Source organism: Lolium perenne, chromosome 5 (assembly GCF_019359855.2).
Source record: "Lolium perenne isolate Kyuss_39 chromosome 5, Kyuss_2.0, whole genome shotgun sequence".
Lineage (NCBI taxonomy): Eukaryota > Viridiplantae > Streptophyta > Magnoliopsida > Poales > Poaceae > Lolium > Lolium perenne.
In genome coordinates, this window is record NC_067248.2 from 47655403 (window position 1) to 47667166 (window position 11764).

The following is an 11764-nucleotide window of genomic DNA, read 5'->3' on the forward strand; positions in this document are numbered from 1 at the left end:
AACTGGCGTACTACGTATGTACATCTAAAGGTATAATAGCTGCCCCCTCATGGGGGTCTCACAATGATTTGAGCACGTGAGCCGTCGGATCATTTCATCGGCGCATCTCGTCCGTTCATTCTGGACACTCCTCACACTAGCTAGCCCCATGCAATGGCGGATTGTTACCCGCCTCCAGCTGCATGTGGGCCCCACCTTTGCCGGCCCTGCACGTCAGCCACCGTGGCTAGGATCTCTGTTGGTGCGCATTGGCATCTGGCAGTGGATCTCAACCCGCAGGGGTATTTTCGTAATTTCAGCGTGGCCTAGTATAAAAGCGAGCCTCAGGGCAAATAAAAACCCTAACCGCCTAGCGCCCCCGCCCCGCGCCCGCCTCCCCATCTCCCACTCCCCGCCGCCGCCGGACTCTTCTCCGGCGAGCCACCATCACCCGCGTCCTCCCGGGGATCTATGCGGCGCACGTTGTCGGCGCTGTCCTTGGGAAGGAGCGCGGAGACAGGTGTGGCGAGCGCGACGGCTTGGCGGGCGAGCGCGTCGGGGAGGAGTTGAGGAGGCAGAGGACGTCGGCGGGTCCGGCCCGTCCGACCACGGCGGCGCCACGCGCATGGACGACGTCGACGCAGGTAGCGGCGGCTGCGCGGGGCCCCTTGCGTAGAGCGGCCCTGGCGAGCAAGGCGGCTGGGCGGGCGAGCGCGTCGGGGGACGAGCAGAGGAGGCAGAGGACGACGAGGGCGCCGCGCGCGGGGCCGCCGGCGACGCAGGCAACGAAGGCTGCGTGGGGCCCCTTGCGGAGAGCGGCTCTTCCTGGCATGGCCATGCTCGCCTCGTCTTCGTCTGCTCCGGCGAGGCAGGGCCATGGCTGTCGGACGCGGCCTTCCTCGACGCCGCGCTAGCGGGAGGTGGACAAGGAAGCCGGTGAGCCCCACGCCGGCGTCCTTGCTGCAGCCAAGCAGCAGTATATGGGCAATGAAGGCGGCGAAATTTGCAAGCCTGAAGTTCATCTCCAGGTCATGAACTATCTCACCCTCAAAATTAATGTCTCTTTCTTGCCTCCGTTTAATTACAACAGGTCACACTCATCTGCCCCCATCACTTGCAGGGAGGAAAGCGAAGGCACGCTCAGGCATTTTTGTCTGAGAGGACACTCGGTTGCAGGTTTCCTCTCATCTTTGACTTTGTTTTCGTGTCACTCTAGGAAATTGGAAGATAGGGTCATGCTTTTGAGGGTAATTGCTACAACTAATCGTGGACTGGTCGGTTATTTTATAAGATTGCCTTTCTTTAATTCACAGACGAGATTTTCCCAAAATCTGGTTGCCAAATAACAAATTAGGTGATGAGACTGACAATAATTTTCAGATTTACATTATAAAGTTGTTTAGTGCTGGAAAACCTTCTAGGTATTTAGGTATAAAGTGCTAACCTTAGTTGTTCAGTTCTGGACATTTCTTAGTTTGGCCTCTCTTAGTGGTGTACTTCCCTTTTTTTACTTTACGGATATGGATTGTTCCCTTCGGGCTTATGCGTGTTGCAAGTTCTACGCCCGGGATACATTTACCATTTTCTATGTGTCGTCGCTGATTTTTTGCCTATGTGTCATCGATGTTTTTTAACATATATAGTTTTGTGTATGTGTGTGTGTGCGCGTGCTGCAAAATGATATCTCATGCACAAAAAAGGTGATGCCAGTTACAATTCAGATGTGCACCATTAGACAAGAAATGTAACAAGCCTTGGTAAAGGATCATCAGTTTAGCCATATTGTTCTTTGGGAAATTTTATCTTCTTGCCAAGCTATAATTGACTGCTAACTGTTGTTTATTTTCATTACATTTAGGTGAAATCTGCCACTGGACTATTTTTCTTGATTGATATAGCCAGTGTTGAGTGCTTTAGGTTTTATGCAGTGAGCTGTTGGATGCTTGAATTTGAATTTTGGTTTTGTAATGATCTGGCTGGTGCCTATGGAGTCGAGTTTACTCCAGTGACAAAACAAGGGCTAAGATAGCTCAAGGTAAATCAACTAACGTTTTGTTACCTCTATATGTAGCTTCATGATACTAATACATAAGATTTAAGATCTTCCAGTATTCGGCCGATGTAAAAATGTTTTGGTACCTCTATATATATTCCAGCTGCATGATACTAATACATGAGATTTGAGATCTTTCCTGGTATAGAGAGAACTAAATTATTTTCAGGCTATTAAATGTTAGCTTCTTTTTTTCTTAGTCCTAATTACTGCAAGTTTTGGCGATTCTCCAGTTTGGGCATAACCATACAAATTTAGGTGCCCTTGTTGAACTCTGTGGTGGTGATATTTTTGATTTATTCAGCGTTGTAAAATATTGTTTAGGCAATGGAAAGATCACACTGTAGATCCCCTTTATTTTATTTGCTCATGACTGAATCTTGGTACATGTCTTTGATTTTATTTACTTCTCAAGAAAGTATTATTTAAATTTAGTATAGACTATTCTTGGAGTGGCAAGACTTATTTGATTAATGCCAGAGAGGACATTAGAGCACATTCTACATTTGTTGTGTAAAGTATAATGTAAATATATTCAAGGAATGACCACCGTTGGGGTAAATCGCCCTTGAGCTATTTCCTTAAACTAAGATAACAAAAGTGATTCTGTTCTCTTCATTACATTTTAGTCTTCTGCAATATTTCTTATAATTGAGGTACATGTCACCACTCTTAATTAATCTGATCTGATTCAGCACTTCCTCTTCTCTCGATCTCAAGCTAATTAGTACAAGGGTGATGTTTGCTTTCTCCGTAGTAAAGTGTGGAGGTGTTGCTTGTTGTTCAGTAATAAATGAGAGCTCGGTTGCTTCAAATGCAGGCGTTGTTTATTGTGTAGCAAAACTGAGAGTTCAATTTAATTACTTAATAATGAGAGATTGGCTACTTACAAATGAGAGATTGTTTTACCTTGATTAGTTTATGTCAGGTTTGTCCTTCACGATATGTTTTTCTTGCCTAATGCAGGTGGATCTGTTTTCTTAGCATGTTAAAAGTGCGACATTCAGAGGTACATAGTTTGCTAAGTAAGATCAGCGTTGTAGAGTCATGTGAATTTCTCTTTTACTGACTTCTTGAGGTTAAAAGTGCGTTAGTTAATGTGAAGGTTATTATGTGCCTGGAATTTGTGTGCGTGAGCTAGCTAATGTTTAGCAGCATGCCTCGGGTAAACCAGTTCAACTCCCATGCCTACTTTTAAACCATCAGTAAATAACTAGATTTACGGATTTCTGGCTATTCTATTGTAATTTTAGCATTGCTATGTTGTGTTTGGAATCATTCCTCTCATGACTGTCATTGACCATGTTTCTCGAACAAAAGGAATATTGTTTTTCCCTCACCTGATTTAGAACTTTATGCTTCAAAATTGTTTTAGAACTTTATGCTTCAGATTGGACTTTAGGAAGAACCACAATAATTCATGAAATCAGAGTGATAACAGATGTATTCAGTTTGTTCTACCAAGTAACGTACAATTCATATTCTTTCTGATAAGGATTGGTGTTCTGATCCAAAGTGTGTTGTTAGCGATGCTTTGAGAATTTGGTGATCATATATTTATTACCTCAGCAGTTGGTATGCTCTTCAGCAGAATTTGAGGTGTATTGTTGCTGGATACTTTTTTGTCGGCGTCTTCGAGGGTGTATATGCAAATACTGATATGTATTGTGTGGATTTTCCTGTAATGATGAGAAATTCAAGGGCTATGTCATGCCTTGCTGGAACTACAGTGTTCTTATTTGCATCTACTGTTGGCTGACAACTATCATCTACTGTTGTAGGCATACATTTTTACGAGTTAAACAGGACCAGATCATCCTCTCCCAGTTGGTTCTTGTGGAATACAAGGTAACCAGACTCATCTCGCTTATTACTTTTTTGTTGAAAGAAGAGCCCTCAATGATATGTTATACTGGCAGAATTATGAGTTGTTCTGGTACAAAGGGCTCCAGGTTGTGTATGCAGTGCCATTTTTTGTTTAAATCTTTAGGTTTTGATGCATGTGTCAATTTTATGAATTATACAAAGTTTTGTCCCATTCATGGTTGATTCACTAAATTGTATCAAATGTGTGATGCCAATTACTAATAATTATGAACTTCAGTGTTTAGATAAGACACAAATTTAGTATTGTCAAAACTGCATCTTTTTTTTGATGTGTCGGGATGCATGTAAGTTGCTCCCACTTCCCTGGTGAGAGCCACTTCATCTTCCGCTCAAAGCAACACCTATTTTTAACAAATAGATGAATGAATTTTGTGGTATGCATGGTTGTAGGTTGACAGTAACTATGGTACAAGAAATTCCTTATGGAAAATCTAAGGTGTTCATTTATGCATGTGCAGACAACCTAATTGCTGTAATGAGGAAGTGCATCTCAAGTATGTTTAGAAATCCTTGCAAAGACTGTTCTGCCACTGATGTGCTTTCCTGTGTGTCTTCCAGGTAATCAGTTAAATCTTATAGCAACGAATGGAACTAATGAGGCTGGATTTATGCTTTCTGAAGGGAGGGAGAACATGCCATCAGAATGTCGATCCCAAGGCTTACTGCAAGGAACTGGCACAAAAGCAGCCGCGCTGCAACTCCGTGGTTACTCATACTCCTTATGAACTGAGTTGTATCCTTTACTCCTCTTGATTCATTGCATGTTTTTAACAATCTCCTGCCCGATTGACATTGTCTCACCGGATTATATGGAAGGCAAGGTACCCAAAGTTTGTAGTGCTACTTGAGGCCAAATATTGAGCTGTAGTTGAAACACCTGTGATATACCCAATCGAACCCAAGAAGCATACATCCATGCTATATAATATAATTATTTTAGATCATATATATGCGATTTAGCTCAGGACGGTGCACATGGTATCTTTTCAACTGAAGTTTACAATATTCTTTCATTGTTTCAGTGAGTAACCCATTGACTCACGGGTTTCTGCATTACTATCCATGAAAGTTAATTTACTGGATATATATGAAGTAAGTGAGGTTCCTCTTATGAGGTAGTACAAGGATCCCTTATTTTTAGTAAAACTGATCACTTATTTAAGTGTGTCAATATATAGCTGGTGTTGCAGTTCTCCGCTTTGTACGGCTGCCATTGCCTATTGTTCTCTTAGTCATGTGTAAATTGTTCTTTTTTGTAATTTTCTGCACGGTACTCCAAATTTTCAAGTTAGTTTGTACACAAACTACACAACTCTATTTCCCTACAACATACAGTACACTTGTGGTGTCCCTAGATATCTCTGTAAATGATGACATGAATGGCCAGCAATCTACCCCTTTGACGGTGTGTGCAGAAAATACCAAGTTATGCCATGGCCCTAGGTGTTGATGTTTATTTTCGTTCGCATTGGATCCATCTCGACCAATGGAAATGGTGTATAACAGAAGTACACCATATCGTTATTGTCTCCTGCCCAGTTTCAGCTAATTATAAACATGCCTAGATCAATAATATCCTCAATATTTCTGTTAACCCCATGCCTATATTCACGCTGCACTGGATTTAGTTTTTCTTAGATCTGATCTTTGCTGCTTAGTATTACTGCAATATTCTTTTCGCAACTGTACTGCTGGTAGACAACTATCCTAAAAACAACACCCTACTGGATGCATCTTTTCATTTAGATTTTGTCTTTTCGATACTGGTTTTTCTCTCATGGATTTTGTCTTCTTTCTAATATCGTTTACTCATGTTGCTTATGTGAATATTATTGACCCTGGTCTCTTACTATTGTATTTCTTTTAAGAAAAGCTTTTCATAGCCAAGATGCTGATATGTCTGAGATAGAGAATTCATCCATTTTCACATTAGTAGTCAGACTTCAGTAACAAGACCATAATATATGTTTTTCCAATTTAAGCTAATATTAAGGAATGACTTTACAGTTATATTTTTAGATTACAACCCATTCGATGCTGAGGAACAAAGCGTACATAAGAGATCAATTTACATGGTGGAAGGAAATTGCAAGGTCAGTGGCTACAAGCCTATGAGTGAAATATGGAGTGGTGCTCTCAATCTCATTTCACACAATGACATTATTCAAAATCTGCTTATTGATGTAGAGCAGCGAACGAAAGTTAAATATGTATTGGCATTTGTTTTAGCTCAGATAACAAGAGTGATTATGTTTTTTTCCTTCATTTGTAGATATGTTGTCAGGGCAATGCGATGGTGACACTCCAGAGGTGGCCACCGCGCCCTAGCAGGAACAACCCCTAGGACGGAGATTCATTAAGGGGGCCCTTGCCGTTATCGGCCTGCGACGAAGATCTGTGTAGGCTGTATTGTCCAGGTGTAAGGGTTTTGCTTCACTGCACCCTTCCCTCTATTCAAACTTTGGCTTCTTTCTTGGACTAACTTACCCCCTCAATTTTGGTGGTAGATTGGGTGGAGGAGGACAGCGGAGTACGCCTTATCCTAATTTTAACCTGCTAACAAGGTTTTGTGAAACTAAGAATTATCTTATCAAGTTGACAGTTGTTATTTATCGTAGTTATATAAAATGTACATTACGGGGTCGTGCGCCAAGACGCACATCAAAATCTAGTATGTATGATTGGCCGTTGGCCTCCTGAGGTCTCGTTTAGCACAGGAGTTTTCACCGGCCGGTTTCGCTGTGCATTTTTTTGGTCCAACCTAAAGCTACTAGAGAACACGGGGGAAACCCTAACCGCCGCCACCTCCTGCGGCCCCCCACCATCCTACCCCTCCTCGCCGTCGCCGGAGGGACCGCCGGCGAAGCCGTGCGCGTCCCAAGGAAGGTGGCGGCGGGGCACTTTCTCCTTCCCGCGCGGGAGCTCTCCATGGCGCGCGGGCGCGGCGACGAAGTTGGGGAAGGCTCGTCGGCTGCGGGCGGCGGACAGCGGGCGGTGGGCGACGAGAGGCGTGGAGCAGCGGCGATGGGCCGGGTGCAAGGACGCCGGTGCAGCGGCTCCGGGTTGGTGGCGGTTCTGGGGCCTTCGCGCCCGGATCTGATGGGGAGGCGGGCCATGGCGGCGGCCCGGCGGATGCGGCGGCGCTCGGGCCGTGTGGATGGTCGGGCGGCGGCGCGCGCGGTCCCTGCCCGTCGTGGGGTGCGGGGATGGTTCGGGAGCGCTGTGCTGGCCCGTTTATGGCCTCGCCGGAGTTCCGGAGGGCTTGGGCAGCGCGGATCTTCGGTTGTTCGGTCTGCTTCGGGAGGCCGCGGCGGTGGCGCCGCATCGGGAGCAGCGTGGGCGGAGGAGCCAGCCGGTGGCCATGGCGGCGGTGCTGCTTCTGGTGGCTGCGGTGATGGGCGGGCCCCGTTCTGGGCCTGTTGGGCCAGTTGGCTGTGCGGTGGCGGTTTCGGATGGTGCGGGGTGTTCACGTCTGCGGACTTCGGCGATCGTCCTCGAGCCCCATGTTGGTGTTGTCGGCGTCCCCTCTATGTGGCGTTCCGGCGGCGCTCACGGTGATCTTTGGCGTTTCTTCGTTGGCTTCGGGATGTGTTGCCCTCTGCGCGTCGGCGGCTGCGGGTTAGCGGTTGCAGATGGTGGTTTGTGCCGGTCCTTGTTGGCGGGCGCGAGGTCTTGGAACTCTTCGCTGGGCGAAAGCTCTGTCTTGGCGGCCGGTCGGGACCGACGACGGTGACGCCTGTGGGCGCCGCATACTTCTTGAAGGCGTCGTCGAAGCGGGTGTTCTTTGTTCTCCGCTCGGGTTCTCCGGGGGAAACCCTAGATCCCTCTCGGGATCGGGCGTGGGCGGCGCTCTTGCGTCGCTTTGCCTCTTGGGGCCTCGCTTTGGATGTCCACCGGACAAGGAGACTTGTGGAGTGTTTTGGTGGTTGGCGGAGGCGGGTTCGTCTTCGGCTAGTCGGGGCGCGGCCTCGGGGCCGGTGTGGTAGTTGGAGCGGTGGCTCCGGTCTTTCGCCTCCGCCTGTTGCGTTGAGGTGTGGTGTCGACCTGGCTGGTCGTCGACCCGTGTGGAGCGCAGCCTCGGGGCTGGCGTGTGGTGTCGTGTTGTAACGGTTTTCGGCCTGTTTTCCTCATAAACGGGCCTCTCTTTTCTCCTATATCAATGAAAGGCAAAGCTTTTGCCTCGTTTCAAAAAAAAAATAAAGCTACTAGAGAACACAAGAGGGCCGTTCGTCAGGTGGTTTTGGCCGGGCTTATCTCTAGCTAGAAAACACCACAAGACACGTCGGGTCAACTAGCAACATATACTGGTGAACTTCATGTATGACTTCACCAATATGATGAGATCGGCACTCCACCGATCCGAACTACAACGAGCCGACACATCTTCGTCGAGTTCTACGTCGCCAACACATCATTGCCAAGGTCTACATCTACATGGTCTATACCGACATCTTCGTCAACACTTAGCCGCCACCACACAATGACAACAACAAAAATCCGCCGTCACAGATCCGCTGCCGCCGCCGCACAATGATACAAAACCCCGCCGCCGCACAAAATCTAGAACCCTACAAAACAAATTGCGCCTTAGGCGAATGCGGCTACACCATATATGACGACTACGACATCAACCACACCTCGACTACGGCTACATCACAATCGGATACCTCGACATCGACATCGACATCGACATCAAGAAAATATATACGGCAACTCAAGAACTCCAGTCAACAACTCAAGAAAATACATTAGAAAATGTGCCCCTAAGAATGTGCCCTGAAATGCCTACCGTGGTGTAGTGGTCACTTGTGTCCATGACACTCCCATTGTGACTGCAGGAGGAAAGAGAAGGAACCAAAAGTGGACGCCGATGATGACAAGGAGGGGAAGAGAAGCGACGGGATTGGGAGATTTCAAATATAGCCGCAATCGTCCGCTTCACTCCCGTTATGACTGTGGAGGTGTTAGAATATACGTATATATTAGGATAGAGATAGACTAGATTCGATACCATCTTGTACTCCAAGTCTACCTCCCCTTATACCTCTATATATACCAAAGAGTTACAACACATAACTCTAGGGTTTTACAATTTCCACATTGCTTGCGAGAAGCAATTCTTGGAAGTTTCGAGCAGTGTGTTGTGTGTTTTGTTTACTGCTGTAGCAACAACCTTTGAAACTTGTAGTAGTCCTTTTCTATCCTTAGTTTATTCTTGTCGTGTTCAATCCTCGCTAACTAAAATGTATACTTTCGCTGCTCAGTTGTCCAAATTGTAGGCAAGATATGGAGCTTTCGCAGAGTCCGTTGTGTCGAAGCAAAGCTTTCAATTTCCATGTACCGTGACAAACCCTTTGTAAGCGAACTAAATCAATTTTGTAATAAACCTATGATATGTTCTTGCTCCTCTAGAGCTGCATGACATGTTCGTTCGCGAACTGAATCATTTTGTATCTTAACTTAATATATGTGTGATCAAGGCTTCATTAATTTAAAGCTGGGCTCTGCTCGAGTCTTCCATCTAAAATCTGAATCATTTTTTGTAATAGAATGATGAACTCCTCTTGTTCATGTGATCCTGCTGGACATGATAAAAGGTAGTGTTCAAACTATGTCCTGAATTGATATAAAGATTAGATTTCCATCGATAATATGCTTTGAATCGCAAGTATTCATGGTACACCTACATCTTAGGCGTCATATGATTCATCGTTCCGATATGTATCTCGCCTAGTTTTATTATTTACCCTTTTGGACTTGAGACAACAAAATGGTTGTGTGCATCCTGGTTATGCAGAGGCTGGATGTAATTGCTTCTTAAAGTAATAAAGCATCCTTTATCGAAAAAAAATATTCATGGTACTAATCCTGTATCCCAAACAACGTGGTTTAATGGCGAGAGAAGTCCAATTTACCCCCCTAAACTTGTCTCAAAGTTCAGCTTACAACCCTCAACTTTAATTTGGTTCAACTTTCAACCTTGAATTCTAAAATCGGTTCAAAATCATCCCTTGCATTGTATTAAGCTGGTTTTTCTTGTACCGTGTATGTTTATGTTGATGAGTTGGCACATTATACAGGAAGAAAAACCGCTAAATGACGAGAAAAAACAGTTCAATACATGTCAGAAAAGGGTAAAAGGTCCAATTCCGAACGATTTATAGAATTCAGGGTTGAAAATTGAACCAAACTAAAGTTGAGGATTGTAATCTGAACTTTGAGACGAGTTTAGGGAGGTAAATTGGACTTCTCTCTTTAATGGCAGGGTATATACGAGAAAGGGGATTGAGGGGGAAAAGTGTCTTATGTGAGATGGGTGTTTCCACCAAAACCTCTAGGGAAAATAGGCACAAAAACACCACAAAACGCTGGTGCCGAACAAGGCCTAATTTGATTCATATTCTTTGCCATGAACGTACGCATGCATCAGCTCAAAAAGTGGCTTTGAATCGATGCATAGCTGAAAATCTATCAGCCTGGCCAATCAAGCTAGCTACTTCCTTTGCAACACCCAAACAAGACTTCAGCAGCTGATCTATATTTGTACTCGTTCAGCCCAGACTTCAAAAGATCAGCAAACTTCAGGGTTATCATCACACCGTGAGGCCCCAAGTGGACCTGTGGACTTTCCAAGCGAACTTCGTGTTCATGTCATCCTGAGGATGGGGTACTGGCATTGTACCAGCTGCCACGGTGACTGGTGCTGCTTCATCGCCTCCGCCATGCCGAGGTCGAACGCCATAGTTCTCTGGCACGGCCGCCGCAGTGGCGCGTAGCCATGGAGCGCGACACCGGCGGCACCCCAGGAGTACTCAGCGGGTGACGTTGGAGACGACGACGAGAGGCTCGTGCCGCCGGAGCAGTCTGACGCGAAGCCGCCGCCGGCACTGTACTTGGCATCTCCTCGTTTCTTGGGTGCCTTGCCGGTGCTCCCTCCGACGGCGAGCGTCAGCTCCAGCTCCTCGTCGTCCTCGTCCTCGGCGCCGACAAGGTACTGGTCGGGAGGGAGCTGCAGGTTCAGGATACGGCGTGGCTGCTTGTTGCCGGGCCGCCGAGGCTGCCGGCGCGTGCTAAGGTCGCCGGCCATGAGCTGCGTCTGGATGCGGTACAGGCGATGCAGCTCGTGAACCTGTTGCCTGAAGATTTCTTCATGCTTGAGCATGGCCATTTTCATGACCTTCATATCACATTGCCTTACATGCTTGCCCATATCTCCTCAACCTCTAGTTCACTCAAAGCCTCCTGAAATTCTCTCAAAAAAAAGCCTCCTGAAATGTGAAACAAAATATAATTAAATTTTCAAGAACTTGTAAGCATCTATCCGAAAAAGCAACTCTCTCTGATCGTGCATGACATCTTGATTCATGAAAGTGGACAATCTCTGGCAGTGAAGCAAGAACAGTTTCAGACAGATATTTGATTAGGCAACCACAGAGAACTCATGAACTCCCTTTCTAATGCAATGAAAAGCAGGCCAGGCTGCCTTTTCGTCTAAAACAAACTAGTGAACTCACCTGTGTAAGGCAAGAACTCACAAGGCTCTTCAGTTAGTTCTTCACTCAAATTTGCATGGTCAAGAAAGATACTAGCAAATTAGAGGAAAGGCTAGAGAGCAGGTGTTCTTGCTGTGATGCTGGAGCTGGGAGTGGCAGTTGCAGTGGCAGGGGAGGTGCTGATTTATAAGCAGAGGTGCTCCTGCAATGGCCAATGGCATGCTGCCTGTCACCGGACACTAGGTAGACACTTTTTTTTTTTGCTTTTGTCAGCCCTCCTTTTTGGCATGCCAAGCAACAAGAGCCCCAGTGGCACTCACTTGCCTGCAGGAGTCTTGTTTAATCCTGTGTG

The 11764-nt window shown here is 46.1% G+C and overlaps 1 protein-coding gene across 1 annotated transcript; it reads right to left on the reverse strand.

Annotated features, from left to right (window-relative positions):
• Positions 1-10533: 10533 nt before the first annotated feature.
• LOC127304604 (uncharacterized) lies at positions 10534-11550 on the reverse strand. Its single transcript, XM_051335243.2, has 2 exons — positions 11434-11550; positions 10534-11161 (listed from the first exon to the last, which is right to left on the reverse strand). Exon 2 carries the CDS (start codon positions 11127-11129, stop codon positions 10566-10568), a length of 564 nt encoding a protein of 187 aa, XP_051191203.1. The 5' UTR covers positions 11130-11161; positions 11434-11550; the 3' UTR covers positions 10534-10565.
• Between the last annotated feature and the right edge of the window lie 214 nt (positions 11551-11764).

Coding starts and splice junctions, on each gene's coding strand:
- LOC127304604 (XM_051335243.2), bottom strand. CDS start 11,129: ATGGGCAAGCATGTAAGGCAATGTGATATGAAGGTCATGAAAATGGCC.